General features: G+C 39.5%; 2 protein-coding genes across 2 annotated transcripts in view; one reads left to right on the forward strand and one right to left on the reverse strand.

Annotated features, from left to right (window-relative positions):
• KCNU1 (potassium calcium-activated channel subfamily U member 1) overlaps positions 1–24,478 on the reverse strand; it is a gene marked incomplete at both ends in the record, with an annotated part of 137,292 nt that extends 112,814 nt beyond the window's left edge. Inside the window, 7 exons of the mRNA XM_081220789.1 lie at positions 4,737–4,812; positions 6,516–6,591; positions 7,535–7,646; positions 9,445–9,535; positions 10,644–10,705; positions 21,227–21,343; positions 24,332–24,478. Of these exons, the coding sequence (XP_081076915.1) occupies positions 4,737–4,812; positions 6,516–6,591; positions 7,535–7,646; positions 9,445–9,535; positions 10,644–10,705; positions 21,227–21,343; positions 24,332–24,478 (681 nt within the window). The remainder of the gene's footprint in view (positions 1–4,736; positions 4,813–6,515; positions 6,592–7,534; positions 7,647–9,444; positions 9,536–10,643; positions 10,706–21,226; positions 21,344–24,331) is intronic.
• A 505-nt stretch (positions 24,479–24,983) lies between these two features.
• LOC308608116 (dnaJ homolog subfamily C member 14-like) overlaps positions 24,984–25,155 on the forward strand; it is a gene marked incomplete at both ends in the record, with an annotated part of 73,655 nt that continues 73,483 nt past the window's right edge. Inside the window, 1 exon segment of the mRNA XM_081220790.1 lies at positions 24,984–25,035. Within this exon segment, the coding sequence (XP_081076916.1) occupies positions 24,984–25,035 (52 nt within the window).

The following is a 25,155-nucleotide window of genomic DNA, read 5'->3' on the forward strand; positions in this document are numbered from 1 at the left end:
ATTTTTCCAAAGAGGACATGCAGATGGCCAACAGGCACATTAAAAGATGCTCAACATCATTAATCATGTTGCAAATCAAGTGCAAATCCTAACCACAATGAGATGTCATCTCACACCTGTCAGAACAGCCATCATCAAAAAGAACACAAATGACAAATGTTGGTGAGGATGTGGAGAAAGTGGAATCCTCCTACACTGTTGGTGGGAATGTAAATTGGTACTGCCACTGTAGAAAACAGTATGGAGGTTCCTCAAAAAATTAAAAATAGAACAACTGTATGACCCAGCAATTCCACTCCTGGATATATATCTGAAAAAAAAAAAACTAAAAACACTAATTCAAAAAGATACATGCAACCCAATGTTCATAGCAGCATTATTTACAATTGCCAAGATAGGGAAGCAACCTAAGTATGCAACAACAGATGAATGGAAAAAGGTGTGGTATATATATATATACAATGAAACACTACTCAGCCATAAAATAGAGTGACATTCTGCCATTTGCAGCAACATGGATGGACTCGGACGGTATTATGCAAAGTGAAATAAGTCAGACAGAGAAAGATAAATACTGAATAATATCATATGTGGAATCTAAAAAATACAACAAACTAATGAATATAACAAAGAATGAACAGATTCACAGATATAGAGAACTAGTGGTTACCAGTGGGGAGAGGGAAGGGGGGAGGGGCAATATAGGGGTAGGGGAGTAAGAGGTACAAACTATGAGGTATAACATAAGCTACAAGGATATATTGTAAAACACGGGGAATATAGCCAATATTTTATAATAACTATAAATGGTGTGTAACCTTTAAAAATTGTGAATCACGATATTGTACACTGTAACATATAATACTGTACAGCAACTATACTTCAATTTTAAAACTCATATATATGATATATATACTATAATATATATGTATATACATATATGTGTGTATATATTTTTTTTTCCAGGAGTTGAAGTGTTGATTGGGACAGTTTGCTTTAAGCTAAAACCCCATACTGTCCTGTAAACATCTTAGCACAGGGCTTCCATCATACCCTTGTACAACATGTTTTACAAACTGAAACTAAACTTATTTCAACCTAGAAATCTCCTTCACAGTAAGTTAAATAACCCTGTCCCATTTAACTCACCCTCTTTGGAAGTACCGTTTTAGTACTTCAAACCCCTCCCCACTCCTAAGACCTGTCACTCCTGCTGGTCTACCTGGCCACCCTGCTCTTGCCCTGGACCATGGTAGCATCGACCCTCAGCCCCGGATGGGAAATAAAGATGAAGGATTATGGGCCAATGTGAATATATTGAATTGTTACCTATTTTTAATATCACATTTCAAAACTAAAACTTTACACTTTTAAACCTTATGTTTCAACCTTAGGTGAGCTGTGCTACGGAGGCGGAGGACGTGAGGACACTCTCATCCCTGCCTACCTCTCCATTATTTGTATTGGTTTTATTATTTTTACATGGTACATGTGTGCTCTAGTCTGTACCCACAATTCCCCAGGTCGTGTCTTTGTTCTATTTTCAATTCAGTCAGTAATCACCATCACTCCTTTTTATCATGGTTTCCTCATTCTTGAGGTCGTGGTTTTGACTCGTCTCCTATGTGGCTGGATTTTATCAAGGTCATTTTTAAAAGGGACTCATGATGTTCTTCTCTCTTCCATGTGCTTAAAATGACGGATGGTTACACTTGCCCACAACCTTGGCAGACACTGCCCTGTCACCTTCCTGCACTGACTGATGCTGGCAAGATATCCGAGGCTAGTTTCATTTCCCCCCAATGTAGACCTTTCTTTGTTCTGCTTAGATTCCCTCCTTACCCTTAAAGGTTGGTAATTGTTCCAAACTATGGTTGGACTCATTTAGGGTTATTTCTCCTGGGATACCGTATACCCTCTAATCTACAGATTCAATACTTTATATTCAAACATTTTTCTGATACCATATTTGTGTCCTCTTCTTCAGGAACGTGAATTTTACAGTATGTCAAATCAACATGACCCATCTTTCATGTTTTTTCTCCGTATCATGTAAGTATCTTTGTCCTGTTCTCTGGCGGTGTTTTTGCCTCAATCCTGTCCGCCGTGTTTCTGAGCATATTTCTGTCACACTTACCACATTTGTGTCCCCTCTAATGTGATGTTTGGCTCTGTAAAACTTTTTTCTTCCTTTTCTCTGGTATCTTTGGGCCGTTTTCCAACTCCTGCTACCGTTTAGTAATCTTTTATTTAAAACCTTAAGTATTTTGTTTGAAGTATCGTTTTCAGTTTTTTAAAGCCTTGTATAAGGAGGGCTTTTCCTTAACATTTCCTTTGTTCCCCTGGGCAAATTATCTTGTTATTGTTGCTCTGACAGCCGTTATGTGATGTAATTGTTATACTGATGTCTCTGCTTTCTAACACACTCCCTGTTTTGGGCAGAATTTTAGCATAGGCATCATGTTGATTCCTTTCTGGTAGACACTCACCCTCCAATGGTATCAACTTTTAGCTGAAGGACAGTGTGAGTACAGGAAGGAATGACTTGGGACAGTTGGGACAATCATAGCTTTTATTTCGGTTTGTCATTTCAAATATCCTCTGAACAAAATCCACTAACTTTTTGCTCTGGGTTACAGCTTTTCTAGGTTTTTCACATTTCAGATGTTGGTGTGACCCACAGTAGATGGCCCTGAGTCCAAAACCGTCAGGTGGCTTCTCCCTCTTTCTCTGCACACATCCTCTCTGGAGGTCTCCTCCCCAGGCTGACTGGACGCCCCATAGGAGCACATGCTCATGTGCTTAGAAGGGCCTGAGACTGTGTTCAAACTAGAAGCCTGTGAGATTTACAGGGAGCAGCTACTCTTCAGCTAGGGCTGTTGGTGGCCTTGGGAGAGTGCGTTGCCAGAATCTTGTGTTTTTGCAAAGAATCCAGAAATCCAGGATTTTTAATATGAACTCTCTTAAAAAACTTAGTAACCAATAGAAAAATAGCAAACAGATAATACAAACATCTTAGGTCCAATAAAATATGCCTGTAGGCCCCATTCAACCTGAAAGTCCCTCACTGGAACCTCTATTAAAGGCAAAAAAAAAAAAAACCCAAAACCTGTTACCATGGTTTCTCCTTTAGCATCCTCTTGCCTACCGTTCTGTGATGGCCAACAGGTCTCTACAGGAACACTGGTGACTGCTTCTCCCAGTGTAGACCCATGGCCCTTCAGCTAAACCTCCAGATGCAGGGATCTACCTTTACTGCTGTGACACTTCTTCTCCAGAAAATCTGTCTCCTGCTTGCATGATGAGGAAGGATGTGGCTGGTTTCAGATTTCTTTTTTTTTTTTGCAGTACGCGGGTCTCTCACTGTTGTGGCCTCTCCCGTTGCGGAGCACAGGCTCCGGACGCACAGGCTCAGCGGCCATGGCTCACAGGCCCAGCCACTCTGCGGCATGTGGGATCTTCCCGGACCGGGGCACGAACCCGTGTCCCCTGCATCGGCAGGCGGACTCTCAACCACTGCGCCACCAGGAAAGCCCCAGATTTCTTTTTTTTTTAATTGAAGTATAGTTGATTTACAATATTGTGTTAGTTTCAGGTGTACAGCATAGTGATTCAGTAATTTTTTCTGATTATTTTCTATTATAGGTTATTACAAGATATTAAATATAATTCCCTGTGCTATAAAGTAAATCCTTGTTGCTTACCTATTTTATGCATAGTAGTTTGTATCTGTTTCGGTGTTTGACACTTTTCTTGATGAACTGAACATGGGTTTTTTTTTTCCTTTTCCTTGTGATTTTTAAATTAATTTTGAGAGAAGGGCTCCAGTGGAGAAGACTTCTGCTCTATTTTTTTGTTTGTTTTTGCTTTTCTCAAAGGCCTTTGCAGGCTTTTAACATCCCACTTCAATTTCTGCATTTTCTAATGATTTCTCTTCAACTTTCCGGGAGCAATAAAGTCCAGGAGTTTCTTTCCTATTGTTGAAGTCCGTTTATTATGTTGCTGATTATATGGCATGAGAACTAACCTTTCTTGTATGCGAAGGAGGCAGCTATGTATACAGACTGATTCCAGGAGAACCAAGAAAGTCCCGAAACTCCCCTTTGCAACTCAGCAACTGCTCCCTCACCCAACTCTCCAGCTTTTATAAGTACAAAATACTCTCACTGGCTTCATTTCTCTGACCCTTTATACTTTTTCAAATTGCTGGAACCTCTATGATGATACAGTAATAAACTTTAGGGTTTCCTTGGTGGCGCAGTGGTTGAGAGCCCGCCTGCCGATGCGGGGGACATGGGTTCGTGCCCCGGTCCGGGAGGATCACACATGCCGCGGAGCAGCTGGGCCCGTGAGCCATGGCCGCTGAGCCTGCGTGTCCGGAGCCTGTGCTCCGCAACGGGAGAGGCCACAACAGTGAGAGGCCCGCGTACCTCAAAAAAACAAAACAAAACAAAAAACTTTACCTATTGCTTATACCTTAGAAGAGTAAACTTATTAAACCCTTTCCTAAGAGCAGGTTTTGAAAGTCGGAAGAAGGAACATCGATACCGTGAGTGTAGGAGATACATATTTGTGAGAAGTATGGGGTGGAGAAAACCCGTCCAAAGGAGGTGAAATGATAAACCTCACACTGATTACAGTGATGGAGACAGGAACTCAGAAGGTTTGCCTCCATTTTTCAAATAAAAGACATTCATGCTCACTCGCAACATCGGGGAGTTGGATGAGATGCTCACCAGGTGAATGAATCCTGCAGCAGTGAACAAGGTACTCAGAACAATGGATAACAGCCTGGAAAACTTCACTGAATCCCTAGGGGAAGAAAGACAAAGAGCTGCTGGGTTCTGACAGGTTCCCGAACACCACAAATACCTCATCCTCTAAACTCTCGCTCCTCAAAGTGTGGGACATGGACCAGGAGCAATGTTACACTTCCCCGGGAGCATCCTGGAAATGCAGCATCCCACGCCCTGCCATGACCTACTGATCTGCATTGTTACAGGATCCCCTGCTTGCTTCGTATACATATTAAAATTGGAGATGCACAACTCTCAGGCACACCCCGTCACACACACGTGTTCAAAAAGCTTAGGTTCTGATGATCTCCACTAGCCTAATATTATATTGAAAAAAGGCAGTGTCCCAAGGATCCAGAGAGTGGGCTTGCAAAATGAAATTCTGAGTAGATTACAGAAATGTAGTTCCATACTGCTAAACTCACACCAGGATCTTTGAATGAAGAGGATCAAGCAAGCTCCTGTCTCCTAAGGAAAGCCCTAGAGTTTAGCTGAAATCTCTGTGGTTCTCAGCAAGGCTACTGACCACACAAGAACAGCCCTTTCCGATCACAAATGCTCCATAAAGTATAAACCCTTAGCAGTGAGACCCACCTGGCCAGTACTATTTGATGCTTCTAGTGAGAATGCAGAGGCATGGAGATTGTGAGTGGGTAATGTTAGACCAAATTGCCTAAAACTTTAACAGGATTGCTGCTTAAAGGTAGTTTGGATTGTTTTTAAACTGTAATTTTAATTTTTTGGAGATATTTAGGTAGCTCTATTTCTGTAAGCAAGAGCTCACTGCTGCTGCTGGGCAGCTCTCAGGCTTGGAGGAATTGTCTTACATTCCTAGACAGCAGAGGATCGATTCATGTATAGAATGTATAGAATCAAAGTGTCTGATTTCTTCAGTGATCCATTGATTATTTAGTAACATACTGTTTAGCCCTCATGTGTTTGTTTTTTATAGCTTTTTTCCTATAATTGATTTCTAATCTCATAGTGTTGTGGTCAGAAAAGATGCTTGATAGGATTTGAATTATCTTATATTCACCGAGGCTTGATTTGCAACCCAAGATGTGATCTATCCTGGGGAACATTCTGTGTGCAGTTGAGAAAGAAAGTGTATTCTGCTGTTTTCGGATGGAATGTCCTATAAATATCAATTAAGTCTATCTGGTCTAATGTGTCATTTGAGGCTTGCATTTCCTTATTCTCTGTCAGGACGATCTGTCCCCCACTATTATTGTGTTACTGTCGATTTCCCCTTTTATGGCTGCTAGCATTTGCCTTATGTATTGAGGTGCACCTATGTTGGGTGCACAAATATTTACAATTGTTATATCTTCTTCTTGGATTAATCCCTTGGTCATTATGTTGTGTCCTTCCTTATCTCTTGTAACAGTTTTTATTTTAAAGTCTATTTTGTCTGAATTGCTTTGATTAAAAAAAATTTTTTTTCGGTGGGGGGGAGAATTAAAGCCTAAATGGACTGACACATTGTAGGTCCAAGAAACAGAGAAGAAACAAACTCTTCAAGATGATTGCAAACTTTCCAGCCTGTGTGTGAGGTTAATGCAGTGAGAGAAAAGTAAGCGAATGGTATCTTGGAAAGTAAGGGATTTTGTGACTGAAGTTTCTGATGGGAAATGAGCTGAGTTGAAGGTTCAGTTAACATCTGAATTTCCTAATCCAAACGAGTGAGTAAGTAGTACTTGATGCAGGGCTGGCATTTACCTGGTCCTGATGGCGCTCAGAATTCGCAAGATTTGAGGGAGTTCCAGCAGCCGCAATGCTCTTAAGAACCTTAAACCTACAAAGCAATCAAAAAAAGAAAGCTGCCGAAAGCTGAGGGTCACAAAGGGAGCAGTGTGAATTATACCACACCTGGGACGGCTTACGTTCTTTCTTTCCCTGAAATGCTCAAATACAGTATCTTACAATGTCATCAGTTTAAGACCTGAGCACTGGTTCAAATTCTGGTTCACTTAATGGCTGTTGTAATCTAAAGCAACGCCCTTAGCTTCTCTGGTTCCTCATCTGTAAAATGGGAATTATAATGATACCTACCTCGAAGCGTTGCTGAGTAGTATTATTATTACAAAGTATGCAATAAGCACAACTCTATTTAACTCTACTTTAGAATGGAGAGCAAATGATCCATAAACCACTTTAACTCCTGACTATAGAGTCTCTGTGATATGCTCCCCAGGGTTTGCATGCTGTTTGCCTTTATGTAGTTTGATAGTAACACTAGTAAATAATATTTTGTAGATAATAAATAATAATATAAGATTACATAAAAACTGACAAAAGCCACAGAATGCCCATGTACTGGCAATACATCCACCTTAAAGACAAAGTAACTAATTAAAAAAATCTGTAACAGGTCACCGTATGTCTGGATATGATGATTTATACTTTTTAAAGACCACGGGAGGCTTTTCACTTCTCCCAGTCATGTGGGATCTCAGCACAAAGGTGCCACAGGGGGCTAGGATGTTGGGGCCCTGCCCTCCGGTGCGGATAATCCATAAACAATAAACAACCTCGTACACCTACTGGCATCCGGCCCATCGCCAGGGACTGGGGTAAAAAAAAAGAATGGGTTCTGAAAATGTATTACAAAACCATACAATCACGGGGAGGAATTTTTTTAAACGCCATTTAGGCTTTAAAGGAAAATGAAAAGATACTTACGGATGAATGTTGAGGGGTTTTTTTGAGATTGCTTCTGATTCCCACAACTCACCTACCTAGCCAGTTACTCTTCAAATAATAAGAAATAAAGGTTGGTGGAATGGTAAAGATGTCTACAATCGAATTCATCTCCAACCAGAACTTGACCTTGTCATCAGCTGCCACAAACTATGAAATGAAAACAGAAGACCCCAAATTCTGTTACCCTCAAAAATTTTACAGTGAACACAAGAGTGGCTTTTTTCAGGTACACTTCATCCACCAACTGAAGCTCTGACTGCATTCTATTACATACATACAATGTATACATACATACACCCATATATACTTATATAGCTATATAAGTAAATACACATTTATATATAAATATATATATATATATATACACCTATATATTCATATAGATAAAGAGATTGTACCTTTAGGGGGTATTCAATGAATGAACATGAATCCACCTTACTTACCAGATCTTAACTCTCCCACTTCAGAATAATCACTTTGACCTTTCTACTGCTCCTAGAGCTTCCTGATATATATATAATTATATAGATAAAACCCCCTATTTGTGAGCAACGAAGATACAAGATTTAGGATGGTCTTCAATGGAAAAGGTCTAGAAGCTTGGTTGGCCAAGGCTTGTGTTTATGAGCTTCCCTATTTGCAATAAGAAAGCAGGCGTTTCCAGAAGGGAGGGGCTGCTGTAAAAATAACTGTGATGGCCAGTGTGGTTGAAATAAGTTTGAAGGAAAGTAATAGAAATACATACATAACATACCTTTCATATGCACGTACATATTACATACATACACACTTCTATGTGCGTATATATACCTCTCTGTGTGTGTATATGTCTGTATATACGTGTGTGTATGTTTCTGTGTGTACATGTTTGTGTAGATATATGTGTGAATATATGTGTATATATACCTGTGCATGTATATACATTTGTGTATGTGTGTATATGTATGTGTGTGTATATATATACTTGTGTATATGTGTGTATACTGTGTGTATATACGTGTGTACGTGTGTATATGTGTGTATCTGTGTATATATATGTGTGTGTATATGTGCATATATATGGGTGTATGTGTGCGTATAAATTTGTGTGTGTATATGTGTATATATGTGTGTATATATATGTGTGTGTGTGTATGTGTATGTATATATATGTGTGTGTATGTGTGTGCATATATGTGTGTATATGTGTATATGTGTATATATGTGTGCATATGTGTATGTACGTATATATGTGTGTGTATATATATGTGTGTATATATATGTGTGTATGTGTGTATAGATTTGTGTGTGTGTATATGTGTATATATTTGTGAGTGTACATGTGTTTATATATATGTGTGTATATGTGTGTGTGTATGTGTGTGTGTATGTGTGTGTGTGTGTATATGTGGGTATATGTGTGTGTATATGTGTGTGTGTGTATATGTATCTCACAAACATGAGACAGATAAATCTAGAATCTAGATCTAGGGTGGGCCCTCAAAAAGTGCTTGTGGAATGAGAGAACGATTGAATACATGAATGCAACAAAATTAAAGGCACAAGAGTATTTTATAGAGATATATGGCACATATGCCATCAGTGGAGCCAATGACATTTTCAGAGGCTTGTTACTCAGGTTCTGCTCTCTTGTGATTACTAGTCACTTTTCTGAGTGGCAAGTGGGAAGCCAATAAGAAGGATAGTGTGACAGGGTGACGATAGTTTAACAAGGAATCCTTTTCATTTGTGCTAAAATTGTTGACCTGGTTTACAGTTTCAAGTGCAGAAGAGAGTTTGGGGGTCTCGTTATACATTTGACAATTTAGGGCCCAGACTCTCTGGCTTTAGAGCCTGAAAGCACAGGCAGATTGTCTAAGGAAGGCATCTCTTTGTATAACACAGATCTCTTTATGGTGCGCCTGTTGTATACCCCTGTTTACTCCCATGTTCAATAGGTACTTACTCTCAATCCAAAATAGAAACTAAAGAAAGCATTGAAAGTCAAATCAATCAGGATGGTTTTGTCTTGGTATGAAGAACAGCTTCTAAAAGGGCTGGAAAAGAAACAAAGACAGTTTATAAAGGTGGACATTTTAAAAGCTGTGGCTACAGAGGACCAAATAAAGAGAACAGGTGGGTAATTTTCTATTTATTTACCACGAATGGTCAACCCAGACACTTATGTGCACATCTCAAGGAAATTACTTTTCTCTTGGGAGTAGAGGTATGCATGAACAAAACCACTGGGCTGTGAATGTAGCTGAAAATAACAGAAGAATTACCTGCTCTTCTTTTCATAGAGTTTATTGGTTCCATTTTCATTTTATCAATGGGATTCAGAGGCACAGAGGTAATGTGGCTCTTTTTGGTGTGCAAGACCATCTTACCCAGCCAGGAAATTTTGGCTTCAGTATACTTCTGATAGAGAGCTACTCTACATCAAATGAAATGATCTGAAGCAAATTCCAAGGAAATGTTCCTAAAAGGTCAATAAGGAATCCACAAAACAAAGACTACTAGTTTCTGTAGGACCTCTAAAAGTTGCCTGACTTGTGTGGCCCTGTAATCCCAGTTTTACTTTAGCTGGCAATCCAATAAAATTCCCAGAGGATCAGCATGGAGTTCAGATTAGGTTGGGTTGTGTCCAAGAAGCTGTCCTAACTTTGGCACAGGAGAACGGAATGCCTTCAGAGAAGAACAGAGGATAGTTTGCTCCTACATCCCCGGTGAGGTCTAGCATTTTCTTTCCTCAGACCATCCAAACTTGTCTAGGACCTATGAACAACCCTGAAATGACTACAGAACTTCTGCTTTAACACCTAAGGAATCCAAAGGCAAGTAAGGCCCACATAAACGGTCCAAAGGAGGAGACAACAGCTGGACGCTTGTAGCCCCAGAAACTAGAATAGACATACGCACAGCACCCCAGCTCCTAGCAGTGCAGAATGACAGGATACAGGAGAAACTCATGCATTTTTTTGTTTGTTTGTGGAGCTGGGTTTAGTACTTCCTAGGGGAAACTAAACACTTATCCTTTTCTTATGCGCTTGCGTGTGTGAGTTTACGTGAAAGTATATTAAGCATTATTCCTGACAGAATATTCCAAGTTAGCTGGTAAGCTACTGATATGAGCAGACAAGATTGACTGGGGATTTTACTCACTCAGTGGAGTTGATGAAATAGATTATAAGAGACCCAATGCTTAGGACAAAGACAAGGATCACCTGAAAAACAAAACAAAACAAAAACCACAGACAAATGTACAGATCCATTCTATTAGCATGAACACAGATGAATAAACATACCAACAAAATTGTGTTTTACCTTTTTCCCTTGCCTATATATCTGTAGCCATTTTTTCCCACACATTCATTTATGTTAGCATTCATTCATTCACTCAACAAAAACTGATTGGACCTCTACTGGGTATTCAATAAACGAACATGTACCTACCCATTTTACCTACTTAATTTTAACTTTCACACACTTCAGAATAAACAATTTGTCCTTTCTGCTGCTCCTAAGGTTTTCTGAGCTCAAGAAGTCCTACTGTTTATTCATTCACTCACTCATCAAACATTTATATAAAGTGCTTAATATGTGTTATGCACTTTATTACACTCTAGAAAATGAGGGCCATGGGATACAGACTCTGAACTTGAATTGCCTATGATGTTGCAGAAGAAACAGTCCCAAAGGTGCCCATCTAAAGGATGCACAGAATTCTGACAGGAGGGAACATGCTATAAAGTGAGAAGAGAAAATGAGCGCTTTAACTTGCCAATATATCTGGTCTGTAAAATAAGAATCTGTGGAATATAATCAGAAATTTACCCATTTAAAACCCTCAGTACATTTGGATGAAATATTTTGCAGCCTCGGTGAATTTTTAGGTCAACTGTAGGTAATCAGTTATTTCTAATTTCCAAACATTTAAAAAAATATGTTCAGTCCTGTGTAAAACTGTATTTTATTTACAATTAAAGCTTCACTCCCTTCCAGTTCAGGTGTTCCTTGAGCAGGCTACTAGCATGCAAAAAGGGATTCATTTCTTCTCTGTTAACTTTTTTTAGTCCTAGCTGCCTACTGACTAGGCTACCTCTGGCCTCTGAGAATGGTAGGTCAGTGTCAGGCGGTGAACAGAAAGGGGAGCTAATAGCAGGAAATGTTGGACTTGACTGATGTTAGATCACTACGCTCTCACCCTTGGGCTCTCCGGGCACGGGAAGTGTTTACTGTTTATTTTCCTGGGTTGTTGGAGATGCCCAGTTCAATTCATGTTCAAATTCAACAGATATTTCTTTAGTACCTACCATGACTCAAGTATTATTCCGGTGATTGGGAAACATCATTCAACAACATATACAAATATCCCTGCCTTTATGGAGCTTATGGTCTAGACAATAAATAGTAATTAATATGTACCTTAGGTGGTACGTGAGAAGATGCATGCTAGGAAAATAAAGGAGAGCAACTTAAACGGATCAGAAGTGCAAGGGGAGGGGGCAGACAGGCTGCAGCTTGATAAGATTTAATTGCTAAGCATCCCCTCTGCGGTTCCCTTAGGCTGAGTGAAAGCGTCCTCTCTCGCTGGTTGCTCACAACTCTTTTCTCAGTGCACCTTGCACTCTTGTATTCTGCTGGAACTCTTCCCCCCTCCAGATGCCTACTTGGGCAGGCTCGAGAAGACTCTCACACGTGACCCACATCTGGCCCACGGACCAGCTCAAGCACTCTTTGCCCCAACAAACACTAGAAGGACAGATTCTCTTCAGTGTGGCCATCCGTCTTCACCAACGAGCTAGACGTCAGCTCTCTGTGTCCCCAGAGTTCCAAGAGATGCCAGCTGAGCTTTCTAAGTGGTCCCTCGCTTGACAGGGGAGGAAAACCACCCCCCACCCAATACCTCTGCCGCAATAAGAGCTTGTTCCAAAATCCTCTTCAATTTCCAGCTTACCCAAGTTTACATGGGGTTGGTCAAGATGCTAAGAGCTTCAGCTGGTCTTCTTCCAACTGCTTTGTAAGTGGCAGTGCTGCAGGTTAATGGGAGTTCGTGGCATCTATTTTCCTGGGGTCTCAACTCTTACTGTCAGTTCCATTTTAACATCTGAATCAAGTGTCGATGGAGATATCACTAAGACTGTGGGTCTCATGGAGATATTTGGTTACAAATGTAGTCTGAAGCTCAGGAAAAATGCTGGGAGTGGATATGCGTATGTGTGTGTGTGTGTGTGTGTGTGTGTATATATATATGTATATATTCGTAGATTGATAATTATTAATAGTTTCCATGAAATCTTTTTTCTTCTCCTTACATATGATTACATATTTTTTCTCTCTTACTAAATCCCATATGTGATTCTTCATCTGTCAATCATGTATTGACAGGCTTCCAGAAATAGGGTAACAAGGTCATATATTTATAGTCCTCCACACCATAAAGTTAACCAAAAAAATAAATAAAAGAAGAAAATTTTAGTTTTATTCAATCTAAGAACAATATCAACTTCATGCCACAAACCTAAAAAGGATGATCCAGAAAGTATATATAATAAGCAACAAAATGTGTACCAAACCAAAATAAAGCACTGGGAGCTAACAGCTTGTGAAGGCTGTTTGGTGAGTCAGGTAGAAACGGGAGATATTCTGAGAGGACTTATGAATTTCCCTTGGGTTGGAGGGGCAAAGTCTGGAAGTGCTGGCTATTTGGGAGGGGTAGGAAGCCCGCCACCTGAGCTGTGATTTCTACAGTGGGGCTTAAAGCCCGTTTAGTTGGTGGGTGGTTATGGGTGTCTTCAGAATCCAAACGGCCACCAACGCAGTTAACAAGGGGCGCTATGAATACTCTAAATCGTCACTTGTGAATATGAGAGGACACCAGAAAATTGCCAGTTATATGGGAGGTATAAGAAAACAGGAGGATCAGGCACACAGAATAGATGAAATAACCTCCAGTGAAAGAGTGAGCATAGAATATGTAATTAAACATTTAAGAATTACAATTAGTGTTCCCGGTGAGATTCTAAAAAGCTGTTAAATAGTACTGGAGGATTGGAAAGACCAAGGAACATGGGGGTGACACAGAGGTAGTAACTGCAAGAAGCTGCACCCCCAAGGACTGGCTGGGAGATCAACAAAGGGAGGCTGGGATTCTCAACGTTTAAAAACATTCGATGCCAAAGGGCATCAAAGAGGTGCCCTTTGGAGGGGGGCTTCAGACTTGGGAGGAGGGGTCCTGGGTTGGCTGGTAATGGTACATCTGAAGAGGCACTGTGAGCTTGGTCCTGGTACTGTTGGAAAAGCCTGGAAACTGAAACCAAGCACTGCTACTGGAAGAAAAAGCCATTGATGAAGTGAGGCTGAAAAAACTAGATGTAAAACACAGGAAGGCAGTTCCCTTCTTCTCCTCTAGAGCATAAGGGAGCTGACCAAAGAGACATGTGGTTGCTGCGTACGAGCCTCACATCACAAAGCAGAGGAGAGAGGGTGGATTTGGAGCTGAGAGACAAGAATTTGGTATCCTTAAGTAGCCAGAACACTTTGGAACAGCATTTACAGAGGTTTTAGGAAAAAGGATTACAAGCCAAGAATTCTAAACCCAACCAAATTATTGTTCACTTATGAGAGCAAGGGAAAAAAACTGGGGGACATTCAACAATTCGGAAAGTGTACTACCCACAATTTCCCTCGCAAGTGAATATGGCAAGTACTCAAGAAAAAAAAATTAGAAAGATAAAATAGGTTACGTAAGAAAAAATGGTGCCTAATAAAACTGGTAAAATTAATGGAATTTTTACATCTAAAGCAAATATTAAGAAGAAAATCTGACCAGCTGTACAATGCTAAAAACCAAAAAAACTAAAAAACACAGTAACAATCTGGAACTGAGTGTTCAGATTAATTCAACAATTCCTGGAAGGAAGAAGGGGTGGTGTGGAGGAAAAACATGCCAAAGGTCTCAGGCGAGAGCAGTATATAGATATAAAACATGCAGAGATATTATTAGAGAGAAATACAGGTGGGAAGTTTGTTCTGAATTTCATTTACTGATATAGCTATGATATTCTATTAAAAATGGAAAATCCCAAGTCAAAAGATACAAAAGAAAATAAATAAAATTAACAAAAAGGAACAAATAAGGAATGTAAATATCAGCGAATGATCAGTACTCACTACACCCTTGAAGGGTTTACAATACTCCCTACAGTATTTTAAGGAGGTTATTCACATGATATGAAAGAAGTGCAATTTGGGAAAATTAACTTGTTCAAGATGAAGTGGAGAAGCCAATGCTTAAGGTCATGTCTCTCAAAATTCTCAATCACCATGTCATTCCGCTTCTCCAGTAAGACAAGGAACTAAGATGTCACAAAGGTCCTAGTTGTTTATCCAATACCCATTCCCCCTTTCTTTACCAACACACCCCATTTGTTTGTTTAAGCCACAGAGATTTAGATAGTCTCTTATGCAGTAAATTCAATCTCTAAATATTATAAAGACCAATGAAACAGATCACCATAAAGGAGAATAATTAAATTCTCCAGTAAATGAACAAATAAATGCATTCTTAAATCAATAAACACAAAAGTGCAGCTACATGATATTTAAAGAGACACACTTAAGAGGAAATGAGACAGAAAGACTGAAAGAGAGCTGGGCAAGGACATCCTAATCAAGTATGAATAAAATGAAAGCAATGTTACCGGCTAACATTATGTTCTGAAGTATCCCCTGGGTAAAAAAACAAAAACACAACAACAACAAAAACCCACTCAATGTGACAAAAATGGATATTTCATATCAGTAAAAGGCACCATCGACCAAGGAGTTATAAAAGGTAACTCTATGCATTGACTGATGTTATATAAAATATATAACTCAATATCTGTTAGAAATGTAAGATATTTGATAAAACTATAAAGTCATAAATGAAAAATGTTGACATGCCCTTTTCAATCAGTCAGCAAATAATTAAGGGTATGGAAAATATACACAGATTCTCTCAAAAGTCCATTACACAGTAATAAAAATTGATCATGTACTAGGCAACAAAGAATTTCCCCATAAATTCCATAAACTAGAGATCATAAAGGCAGTGATATCCTTGGGCCATAAATTTCACCAAAGTAGAAAAGAGAGCCAGTCCAACACCAAGGAAACAAAAGCATACAACACTCCTCACAATAGATTATGAATCAAGCAAGAAATCAAAATTAAAACTTAACCGAAAGACGAACTGGGCATTACTAAAAATAAGAACATTACTTGCCAAGGTCTATGAGATGTGACCAAAGAAGCGCTCTGAGGAAAAAATTTTATAAATGAAATTCAGCTGAAAAACCTGTTAAAACGAGGCCAGCCCAGAGGGCTGTCCAGGGTGAAGGCTGCACAGGCTTGGCGGGACCTGGCGCTGGGCATGCGCAGTGCTGTCCTGCGGCTTCCAGGCTGAGCCCAGCTGGGTGGAGACTCCAGGATCCTAATACAGGCATCCCCAGGTTGACAAGGGAGATGAGTGGCAGCCCTCAGCAGGAGGGCTGTATCCAGGAGGAAGTGTGAGCGCGAGCTCGGGAAGACTCAGCTCATCAAAGCTGCCCCAGCGATGAAAATTAACCCAGTGATCAGGAAATTGACCAACATGATGATTTAGGAGGAAACGAAGTACTGGCCAGGACCCTCTGACAGAAGGAGGAAGGTCTGAGAAAGAAGCAGCCTGAGAAGTACCACGCTGCTTCTGCAGAGGAACAGGCAACCATCGAACATAACTCCTGCACTCCTTCCACGGGGCACTGAAAAACTGAGCCTGGGATGGGCGGGGACCCGTCCTCAAAGGTGCCCATTCCTACCAGGTCCCTGTGATGCTAGCCAAGCAGTGCGGCGGCTTCCTGGTTGGCTAGCAACAGGATATTGACATTAAGAAGGATAAAAGTGATATTAATTACACACGATATATATATGTATATCATGTAATGTATAAATCTCCAGCAAGGCTACATGTGACCAGAAGGGAGGCACATGGCCCATCATGAGAGGGGAATGGTGTCAATTAGGAGCAGAAAGAGAAAAAAAAAATCCATACTTTCTAGTCAAAGGAGAAAGGTGGAGTTGAATCTATGGAGCAGTTGAGGAGACCTTCAAAGTTACATTCTCTTTAACGGCTCATTTTCCCTGGAAAATGTCCTGTGGCTTTGAAAAACAACACTTTTCACTTGAAGCTAAGGCAGCTATGTCATTTATTGTCACAACACATACACTTTTAAGAATGAAAGAGACTTGATTAAACAGTTACACCAGGACAACCTGCAAAAACCTGGCCTTATACTCATCCTGCCAGAGAAGACAGAAAAAGAGAAGATGGACATAAAGTAGTGGCTAGGATGATGCTAAAAGTAGATACACTTACTGAAGATGAGCCATATGTTTGGTTCTTAAATGTTTTAGCTATCAAAACAACAGAGAAACACATTTACACAATTAATAGCATCCAAAAAAAGGAACAGTTTAGACTTTGATAAGGTCTTTGGAACTAAATTCAGTAGACAATCTCCCACAGGTAGCTGTAAAAACATGTTTGTGATAACTAAAGCATCAAGCCCAAAGATGCTGCAGAGGTGATCGGCACATTGCCTTGTTTTATCTCTAGAAGGATCTCAGAAGGTCTCCGGTTTTAAAGATGATATTTTCTTTCCCTTTGACTATTTGAATTTTCCTCTCCTTTTCATTTTCCTTCTTTTTCTTTTCATCCTTCCTTTTTTGTAAACAACAACAGCTTCCTCTCCTCCTCATCCTCCTCCTTCCTTTTTCTTCTTACACTGTGTTGTTGGCCACGTATCCACGTATTTAAGACATTAGTCTACAGATGTTATTAAATTTGCCATCATTGTGGGTTTTGCTATAGAGAGTGTGCCTTCATTGAAAAAGAAAATCAGATACTTTTTTTCTTGTATTTTCTATGCCCTGGGACTATTTAATTAGCATTAGAGAGATTCACTATCTGAAGATCTAGCAGACTGGACCTTGAAATTGTCTGGGTCTCCCATAGGCAGAGGGGGAGAAGTATAGTGGTGGTGATGTTGATAAAGTCTTTGACCATATCTTTGTATCTTCCAGTTATTTGGTCTGTTTAAGTTTCTTTTTTTCATGGTCAATTTTGCTTATTTATATTGTCCTAAGGAATCATTTGGTTTTCATACTTAATTGTGCGTATGTCTTTCAATTTCCTTTTTATCTGTATTTATCTTCTCATTTTAATGTCTTATTCCATATATTTTGCTTTTCCCCTCTTGGATTGTTTAGCCTCCCTATTGACTTCTCTATTTTATTGTTTGTTTCAAACAATCAGCTCTTTTATAATTTGTTAATTTCTAGCTTTCTTATTTATTCTCCTTAGATTTAATGTGTTCTCTTTCTCTGACTTTTCAACATTGATAATTCATTTAATTATTTTTTATTTATCAAGATAAGTTGTTAATGTTATGCACTTAACTTAGAACAATTCCCAACTTATAATGTAGGTGCAAGGGATATGTGATGTTTTCATCATCTTTACTCCCTAAATATTCTGCAATTTTAAGTTTGATTTCTCTGAGTCAGGAGTCATTTTAGAAAGAGATATTTACAATGTTTTAGCTGTAAATTATTCGTTTTTGGTTCTTTTTTTCTGAGTTTATTATTTTCCTGTCCATTTATTGTACTGTGTTCAGTTTATGTCCTCTGCCTCTACTTTGTAAGTTTTTTAATTGGGATTGTTTTTTGGGGGCCTGAATTTTTACGAATAGTCTGTAGACATTTGTTGGTTTAATTTATGTTTTCACCATATGGGTTTGATCATTTCAGTCAGTTCTTTGTTATTAATTAATTTACTTTGGTCTTCTTTATCCTTCTCCTTCTCCTTCTCCTTCTTTTCTATTTAGTGTCTCCTGATATAAGATAAGTGAACTAAAAGTTCATACTACCAATGTGTCTTTAATATTGTCTTTTTATTTCTTGTAATTTTTTATTTATTAATTATCTTGAAGTTATATTTTTGGTATAATGATACTCATGATGTTAGATGTTGGTTGAAGTTAGTTACAAATTTTCATTACAAATTATGTGTTGAACTGTGTCCCCCAAAAGGTATGTTGAAGTCCTAACCCTTCGTACCTCAGAAAGTGGCCTAGTTTGGAAATAGGGTCTTTGCAGATGTATTCAAGCTAAAATAAGGTCATAAGGATGGACTCTAATCTAATATGACTGGTGTCCCTATAAAAAGAGGAAATTTGGACACAGGCATGAACAGAAGAAACATGATGTGAATACCATGTGAAAATGAAGCCAGAGACCTGGGTGCATTTACAAGCCCAGGAATGCCAAAGATCACCAACAAGCCACCAGAATCTAGGAGACAGGCATGCAGCTGACTCTCTCTCCCAGCCCTCAGAAGGAACCAACCTCTGATCTTAGACTTCTAGCCTCCAAAACTGTGAGACAATAAATTTCTGTTGTTTAAGCCACTCAGTTTGTGGTACTTTGTTACAACAATCCTAGGAAACTAATACAGGCTACTTGGCTTCGTTTATTGTTTTTTTGCCTTGAATTCACACTATTGTCATTTGCCTAGTATGCCTTTGACAATTCCTTTATTTTCAAACTTTCGTGCCTCTTGAATTTCTAAAACGTAATTAGACCATGTCAACCCACGCTTAAAAACCCCTCAGTGACTCCCCTTTGCACTAGAATAAAATTATTCCATTTGAAGAGCCTAGCTCCTTGCTAGAAAGTGCAAAGCACTGCACGGTTCTCCTGTCTCCACTCAGACCGCAGAGTTCTCTGCCCTCCTGGCCTCTAGCACAGGAACCTCATTTGGTACTTGCAGTAATCTAGCCCTTTACATCCACAAGTCTCTTCTCTCTATTGGGAAACCTGTTCCTTCCACTGTTCAATCACTTTATCTTTCTGATTCTTCAAGTCTCAGCTCAAATCTTACCTTTTCAGAGATTTCCTCTCAGATCACTGTATCTAATGTGATCTAACACCAAAACCACCGAAACTCACCAACACGTCACTCATCATTCCCTCACAGCACTGATCACCATGTGAATTTATCTTATCTACTTATGTGCACATTCATCATCCCTACCCCCACTAGAATTTAAGTCCCGTAAGTGCAAGATTTTTGCCTGCATATTTCATCATGTCTAGAGTATATGCTTTGCGTGTAGTTGGCAAGCAGTAAATATTTGTTGAAAGAAAGAAGGAAGGAAATTACAAAGGACAGATGGGTGGAAGGAAGGAAATCTATGAGCCACTTTTTTTTCTTTCTCATCCTTTATAAAACACTTGCTTGGAACCCTCACTGAGAGTCTCAATTTTGTGTTTCAGTGCTAGACTGTTTATTCTAATTTAACCTTTCCTCCATGCTTCCTGTTGTTCCAATCATTTAATCATAAGCTGTAACAGACTGAAAGAACAATTTTTCCATCATTAAAGAAATAATTTTTATTGATATGTAGTCAATGATCATTCCTTCCCCACCCAATCCCTATATGCAGTGCTTACATGGTAGATGGTGGAAGTTCTCTTCTGCCTCACCCCAGGGTCCTTTACTACCTTATTTCCAACATTATCCACATATAATCCAACGTGATTTGAACACTTGAAGAGATCCTAACTAACAAATCCCTGATAAAAATCATAGAGAATCACAAAATCCTTCTCTAACAGGTCATAGGGACAAGGATTTCAAAAAAGAGACCAAAACTTTAGAAAGAAAAAAAACGGCGAGACACATTTCCAGATGATTCAGTATTTCCTGCAGCGTTTATCAAAGCAGTTTTACTTACGTACTTTAAGATAAGTTTTAAAAATTAGTTAGATCGTAATTAAACAACGTTAACTAGAAAAGAACAATGTTTGTACTAATTACAAAAAGCAGAGGATAATCTTTAGTTCACATACGTCTCCTTCCACCATGCCACCATGGGATGGCAGCATAACCTCAAATTACAGATTGTTTTTGAATGTTTCAGATCAAACGATACTACTGAAATGACGATGGGGCAATGTTCATTTACAGGGCATCTGCTATTTCCAGACAATGGGGTGTGAACATTTCCCTGACGGTCTTTTCTCTCAAGGAGTCCACAGTGCACTAGGGTAGACAGGCTTATGCACAGATAATTTTAATTTAACAGCGTTCAATGGAATTGATAGAAACTTAGAGAGGGGGACTCTTAGCTTAATATGGAGATAAGGTAAAATCTGCCTGAGGAGATGATGCCTGGACTGAGTTTTAATATGTCAATGTTTACCTAGATTAAAACAGGAAGTAAATGATAAATATCACAGAGGGGCAAAAAAAGACCAGTTTGTAAAATGAAGAAAGGAAGCTGTTGGAATCAAAGGAGGGGAAAATAGTTGTACCTCACAGGGCAGAGAATCCACTAAAAACCAACATTTTTTGAGCAACAGCTGCATGCCAGACATTCATCTACATACAAGGAGAATGAAATGCACACAACCTTTGCCCTAATAAAGTCTTTCTTCTAGTGGATAGGCTGACAACAAATAGAAAATGTAATGCCAAGTAATTATATTCACTCCAAAGAAAAAGCAAGCAGAATCATCAGTAGAGAGCACAGACACAAGGAAATAGCCGCTGGGAGGTAGTGATATTTTAGAAAAGGCCAGCAGATGCTTTCACACTGACCATACATCACACTCGTGGCTAAAGTTCGTTAGCAAGTGAGCACTGGAAATGTACTCACCAACACCTGTCCCACAAAGGTCTGTGCCGAGAGCAACATCTCTACACGATCACGAAAGACTCCCTGGAAAGTGAGACTTCTTGAATGTTTACGGTCCATGCTACGTGACATTTCTTCCTAGAAGCAAGAGAAAGAAATCGAGAGTAAGCTGGGTCTCAGAGAAGGTCATCTGTTTTACGTGTGTTGATGGTGTCTCCTGCTGGAGCATCAGCCAGAACGCACTACACCTTGTCCAACCCCGGGAACCCTGAACTCACTTATTCCCTATTTCACACGATGAATTTTACTGCGTTTGTATTTTACTGCTCTTCGGCAGTATTTGCATTCTGAATTCTGCAGTCTTCACCATGCCCATCTCACGTACTCTCAGCCCCAGACCCTTCACACTGACACTACTGTTATGATCAGGGTCCGGAGCAGCGTGCTTCTCTCTGTTCTGGGAATAAGTGTCTTATCCTTTTCTGTCAAGATACACAGACAAAGGAAAAAAATTACAAATGGATTTCTAGGTGGTTACTTAAGCATTTGCTTTTTTGAGTGAGAAAGAAGAAGGAAACTTTTTGCCATTTTATGCTGATTTTAATTCCTTATTTGGTATCACATCCTGTTGAAATTATGATCCTTCCTCAAGTTTACAAACTATCTTAACTTATTATACAATCCCCACTCTGTATCCGCGGGTTCTGCAACTGCATATTCAACCAACGTCGGATAGAAAATACTTAAAAAAAGAAATTTCAGAAAGTTCCAGAAAACAAAGCTTGAACTTATGGGGTGCTGACAACTATTTACATAGCATGTGCATTATACTTACAACTATTTGCACAGCATTTACTTTGTATTAGGTATTATAACTAATCTAGAAATGATATGAAGTGTCCTGGAGTATGTGCACAAGTTATATGCAAGTACTATGCTATTTTATATAAGGGGCTTGAGCATCCTCAGATTTTGGGGGTGTGTCCTGCAACCACAAAGGGATACAAAGGGACCACTGTCTTTGAAATTTGTAATAATCCTATGAGGTAGCCAAAGTAAGTCTGATTAAATCTATTTTCTATTGATAAGGAAACCGAGGTGCAGAGAAATTAAATGACCTGCCGGTGGGCAGGCAATGAGGGCAGCCTGGAGTCTGAACTGGCCTCTGTGTCTGTTGACAGTCTTGAACTACCCCTGAGAAAGACACAAGTGAGCCGGGCTTGACCACACCATGCAGACTAAGACCTCTGAGTTTTAGGAAAGCTCATTTTATGTGGAGCCAGGTTTTTGAAATGATTTAATTTTTCTATTCGTATTTTCTGAAGGGTAAGAAGAGAAGTCTCATTAAATGGCTATTTGATAGAGTTTATATCTTGATCAATGATTGTCACTAACACTTATGACTGATCCTGTGCATGCCTGCGAAGTGGTCTGGGCATGGATTTTTAAAAAAAATATTCAGTGGCATGAATATGGAACACTCATTTGAATTCCATTATAAAACTGAGGTGCCTTTTGTAGCAAAACAAACTGGCCCTATGATATAATAAAATCATACTTATGAATGTAGTATATCTTTTAAAATGCACATGTAAGGAGAAAATTATGACTCTCCAAATAATTTTTAAAAGAACTTTCCACAGTACTTAGATTTGTGACAACTTTGCATTAGGCCAACTTTCCCAAAGGCTCAGAGAAAAATACAACACTCTCAATTTAATTAGATATGGTAAATTATTAAGAAGTCACTCAACTATTATGAAACTCTCTCCTCAAGATTTAAAAGCAGAACAGTATAGTCTTCTGGTTGCTCAGACCCTGCTTATTAACATTTTGTAACATCTGCTTCCTATTTGAAATGAAAAGGTACCTCTGGACTGGAGGGCAGACATAAATTATATCAAAAGAATGAAATGAAAACTACAGCAAATGTTTATGGACAAACGCGTTCTCACATTTTTGTAACCACACAAAAATGAATATAATGGGGAAGAAGATACATTTCCTGGAGCAGAAGTCTAAGGAGATTAAACAGTTCTACCAATTCAGTTGTGCACTGAAAAAAAAAGGCAGAAGGCATATTCACCATATCCAGTACCCATTCACACACCGTCAGTGTTGTTAAGAAATCTGAACCCCAGGATTCATTCCCCAATTGCTATGCCACTGCTTACTGCCTTTAATCTAGAAATAATTAGTAATAGCATAAACTCATTTAGCGACAAAATCTATAAAATTCCATATTGGGCACTTCTAGAATGCAGACACCTGAATTTCATATGACGACATTGGCAATGACCTTAAAAAGTTACCCAGTTATAAATTCTTTTATCTTATGTCAATGTTTAGCATCAAGAGGCAATGTTTCAAGCAACTTTTCAGTATTCATTACAAAACACAGTTGATGTGTGCTGTTATGGAAATCAGAAAAATAAAATTGGAGAAAGAAAAACAGTGAACAGATCTTTGCTTTCAACCATTGGTACCAGAACAGCCATCATGTAACATTTGAGTGTTTTTATTCTCTTAAGCAGAGTCTCATCTGGATAGGACACCATTATTCTTACCATCATCATTTTCCAGTTGTTATTCAATAGTGCCCACCCTTGCAAAGCTTGTTTGGGTGTAAAAAAGTGTCCCTGGGTTTGTGGCTGGATGGCGTGTGCATGTATGCATGGGTTTCGGCATGTGTGCACAACTCCGTGTGTTGTATTAACATGTATAAAAGGCCATGTATACTTGTGAGTATATGAGCATCCTGCGTGAATGATTCATGAAGGTGAGGTTGACACTGATGTTCCTTTCTGCCTTCCTCATGGTACCTAACCCAACTGTCATTTTAAAATTTGAAATAGAGGCATAGGCCTCATGTTAGTGGATGTTTTTTTCAAAACAATGACGTCTGTTTCCAGAGCTCACATGCATCGTCAGCCACACAAAGCATTGCTTCTCCCATGGCATGGAGGCCTGGGGTCCTGTTTTCCACCCCTGAGCAGGATGGACCCGTTTCTAAGTCACCGTATCAGAGCTGGCTGTCAACCCGGGAAAACTGAGTGAAGCCTCCATGGTCTTCTAAACACAAACGCACGCCAAACCTGTCTCTGATCTTCATACAGGGGAACTGACCGAGAAAATTCCTTTTCCCTCGCTCTTTTGCCATTTTTTAATGCTCCTCCAGATTAGCCTTGATATTAATAAGATGAGGAGTCCACCGAAGAAGGTCACAAGGGAGGAAAGAATAAACGCTGCTTGGATCTCAGCTGTACAAGACATTTTCCCCAAGCCTTCCCCACTATTGTCCTCTGACTTGGTTAGACACATCAGGAGACAGAATTGTCGGGCTGCTTCTTCTATGATGTCATGATCACATGGTAATGATTCCAGGAATTGGACTTCGGTGTACTAGAGTCCTAAGCCCCGTGCAGTAACAGTGAGAGGGTCCAGTAACAACCGAGGTGCCGACTCACAGGACGCAAATGAATGAATGGCACAAGGTCCACGACATAGGTCTTCGAAGACCAGAATTCTAGATTGGATGCTGTTACTGACTTTCTCCATGACCCTGAGGAAATTGTATCCTTTGTGGCCATGGTCAAAGGGTCATCTATTTGGTTTGTGCAAGCAACTTCAGGACAACTCTTTTTGAGTGAAATGACTTCCAACCACATGTGTGTCAACGTGCTGATTCTTCTAAGTGATGCCACATTCTCAGTAACCACAGAAGGACAGATGAGAAAAGTACTTCAGGATTTTTGCATATCCTCTCAGTCGGCAAGGCATGGTACAGAGTGCAGGAGCTGCAGGAAGCAATTTCACCCGGGTGAACGCTGGTTGGTTGCTTTTGAGCTCAGGAATCTGTTCCCCTTATCTCTTCCTTATGGGATCCTCCCCTTTCTTGCTTTCATCCCCACCCTGTCAGCAAACCCTTTGGTCCAGCGGAGGTAAAGTTC

Source organism: Mesoplodon bidens, assembly GCF_964165515.1.
Source record: "Mesoplodon bidens genome assembly, chromosome: 20".
Taxonomy (NCBI): domain Eukaryota; kingdom Metazoa; phylum Chordata; class Mammalia; order Artiodactyla; family Ziphiidae; genus Mesoplodon; species Mesoplodon bidens.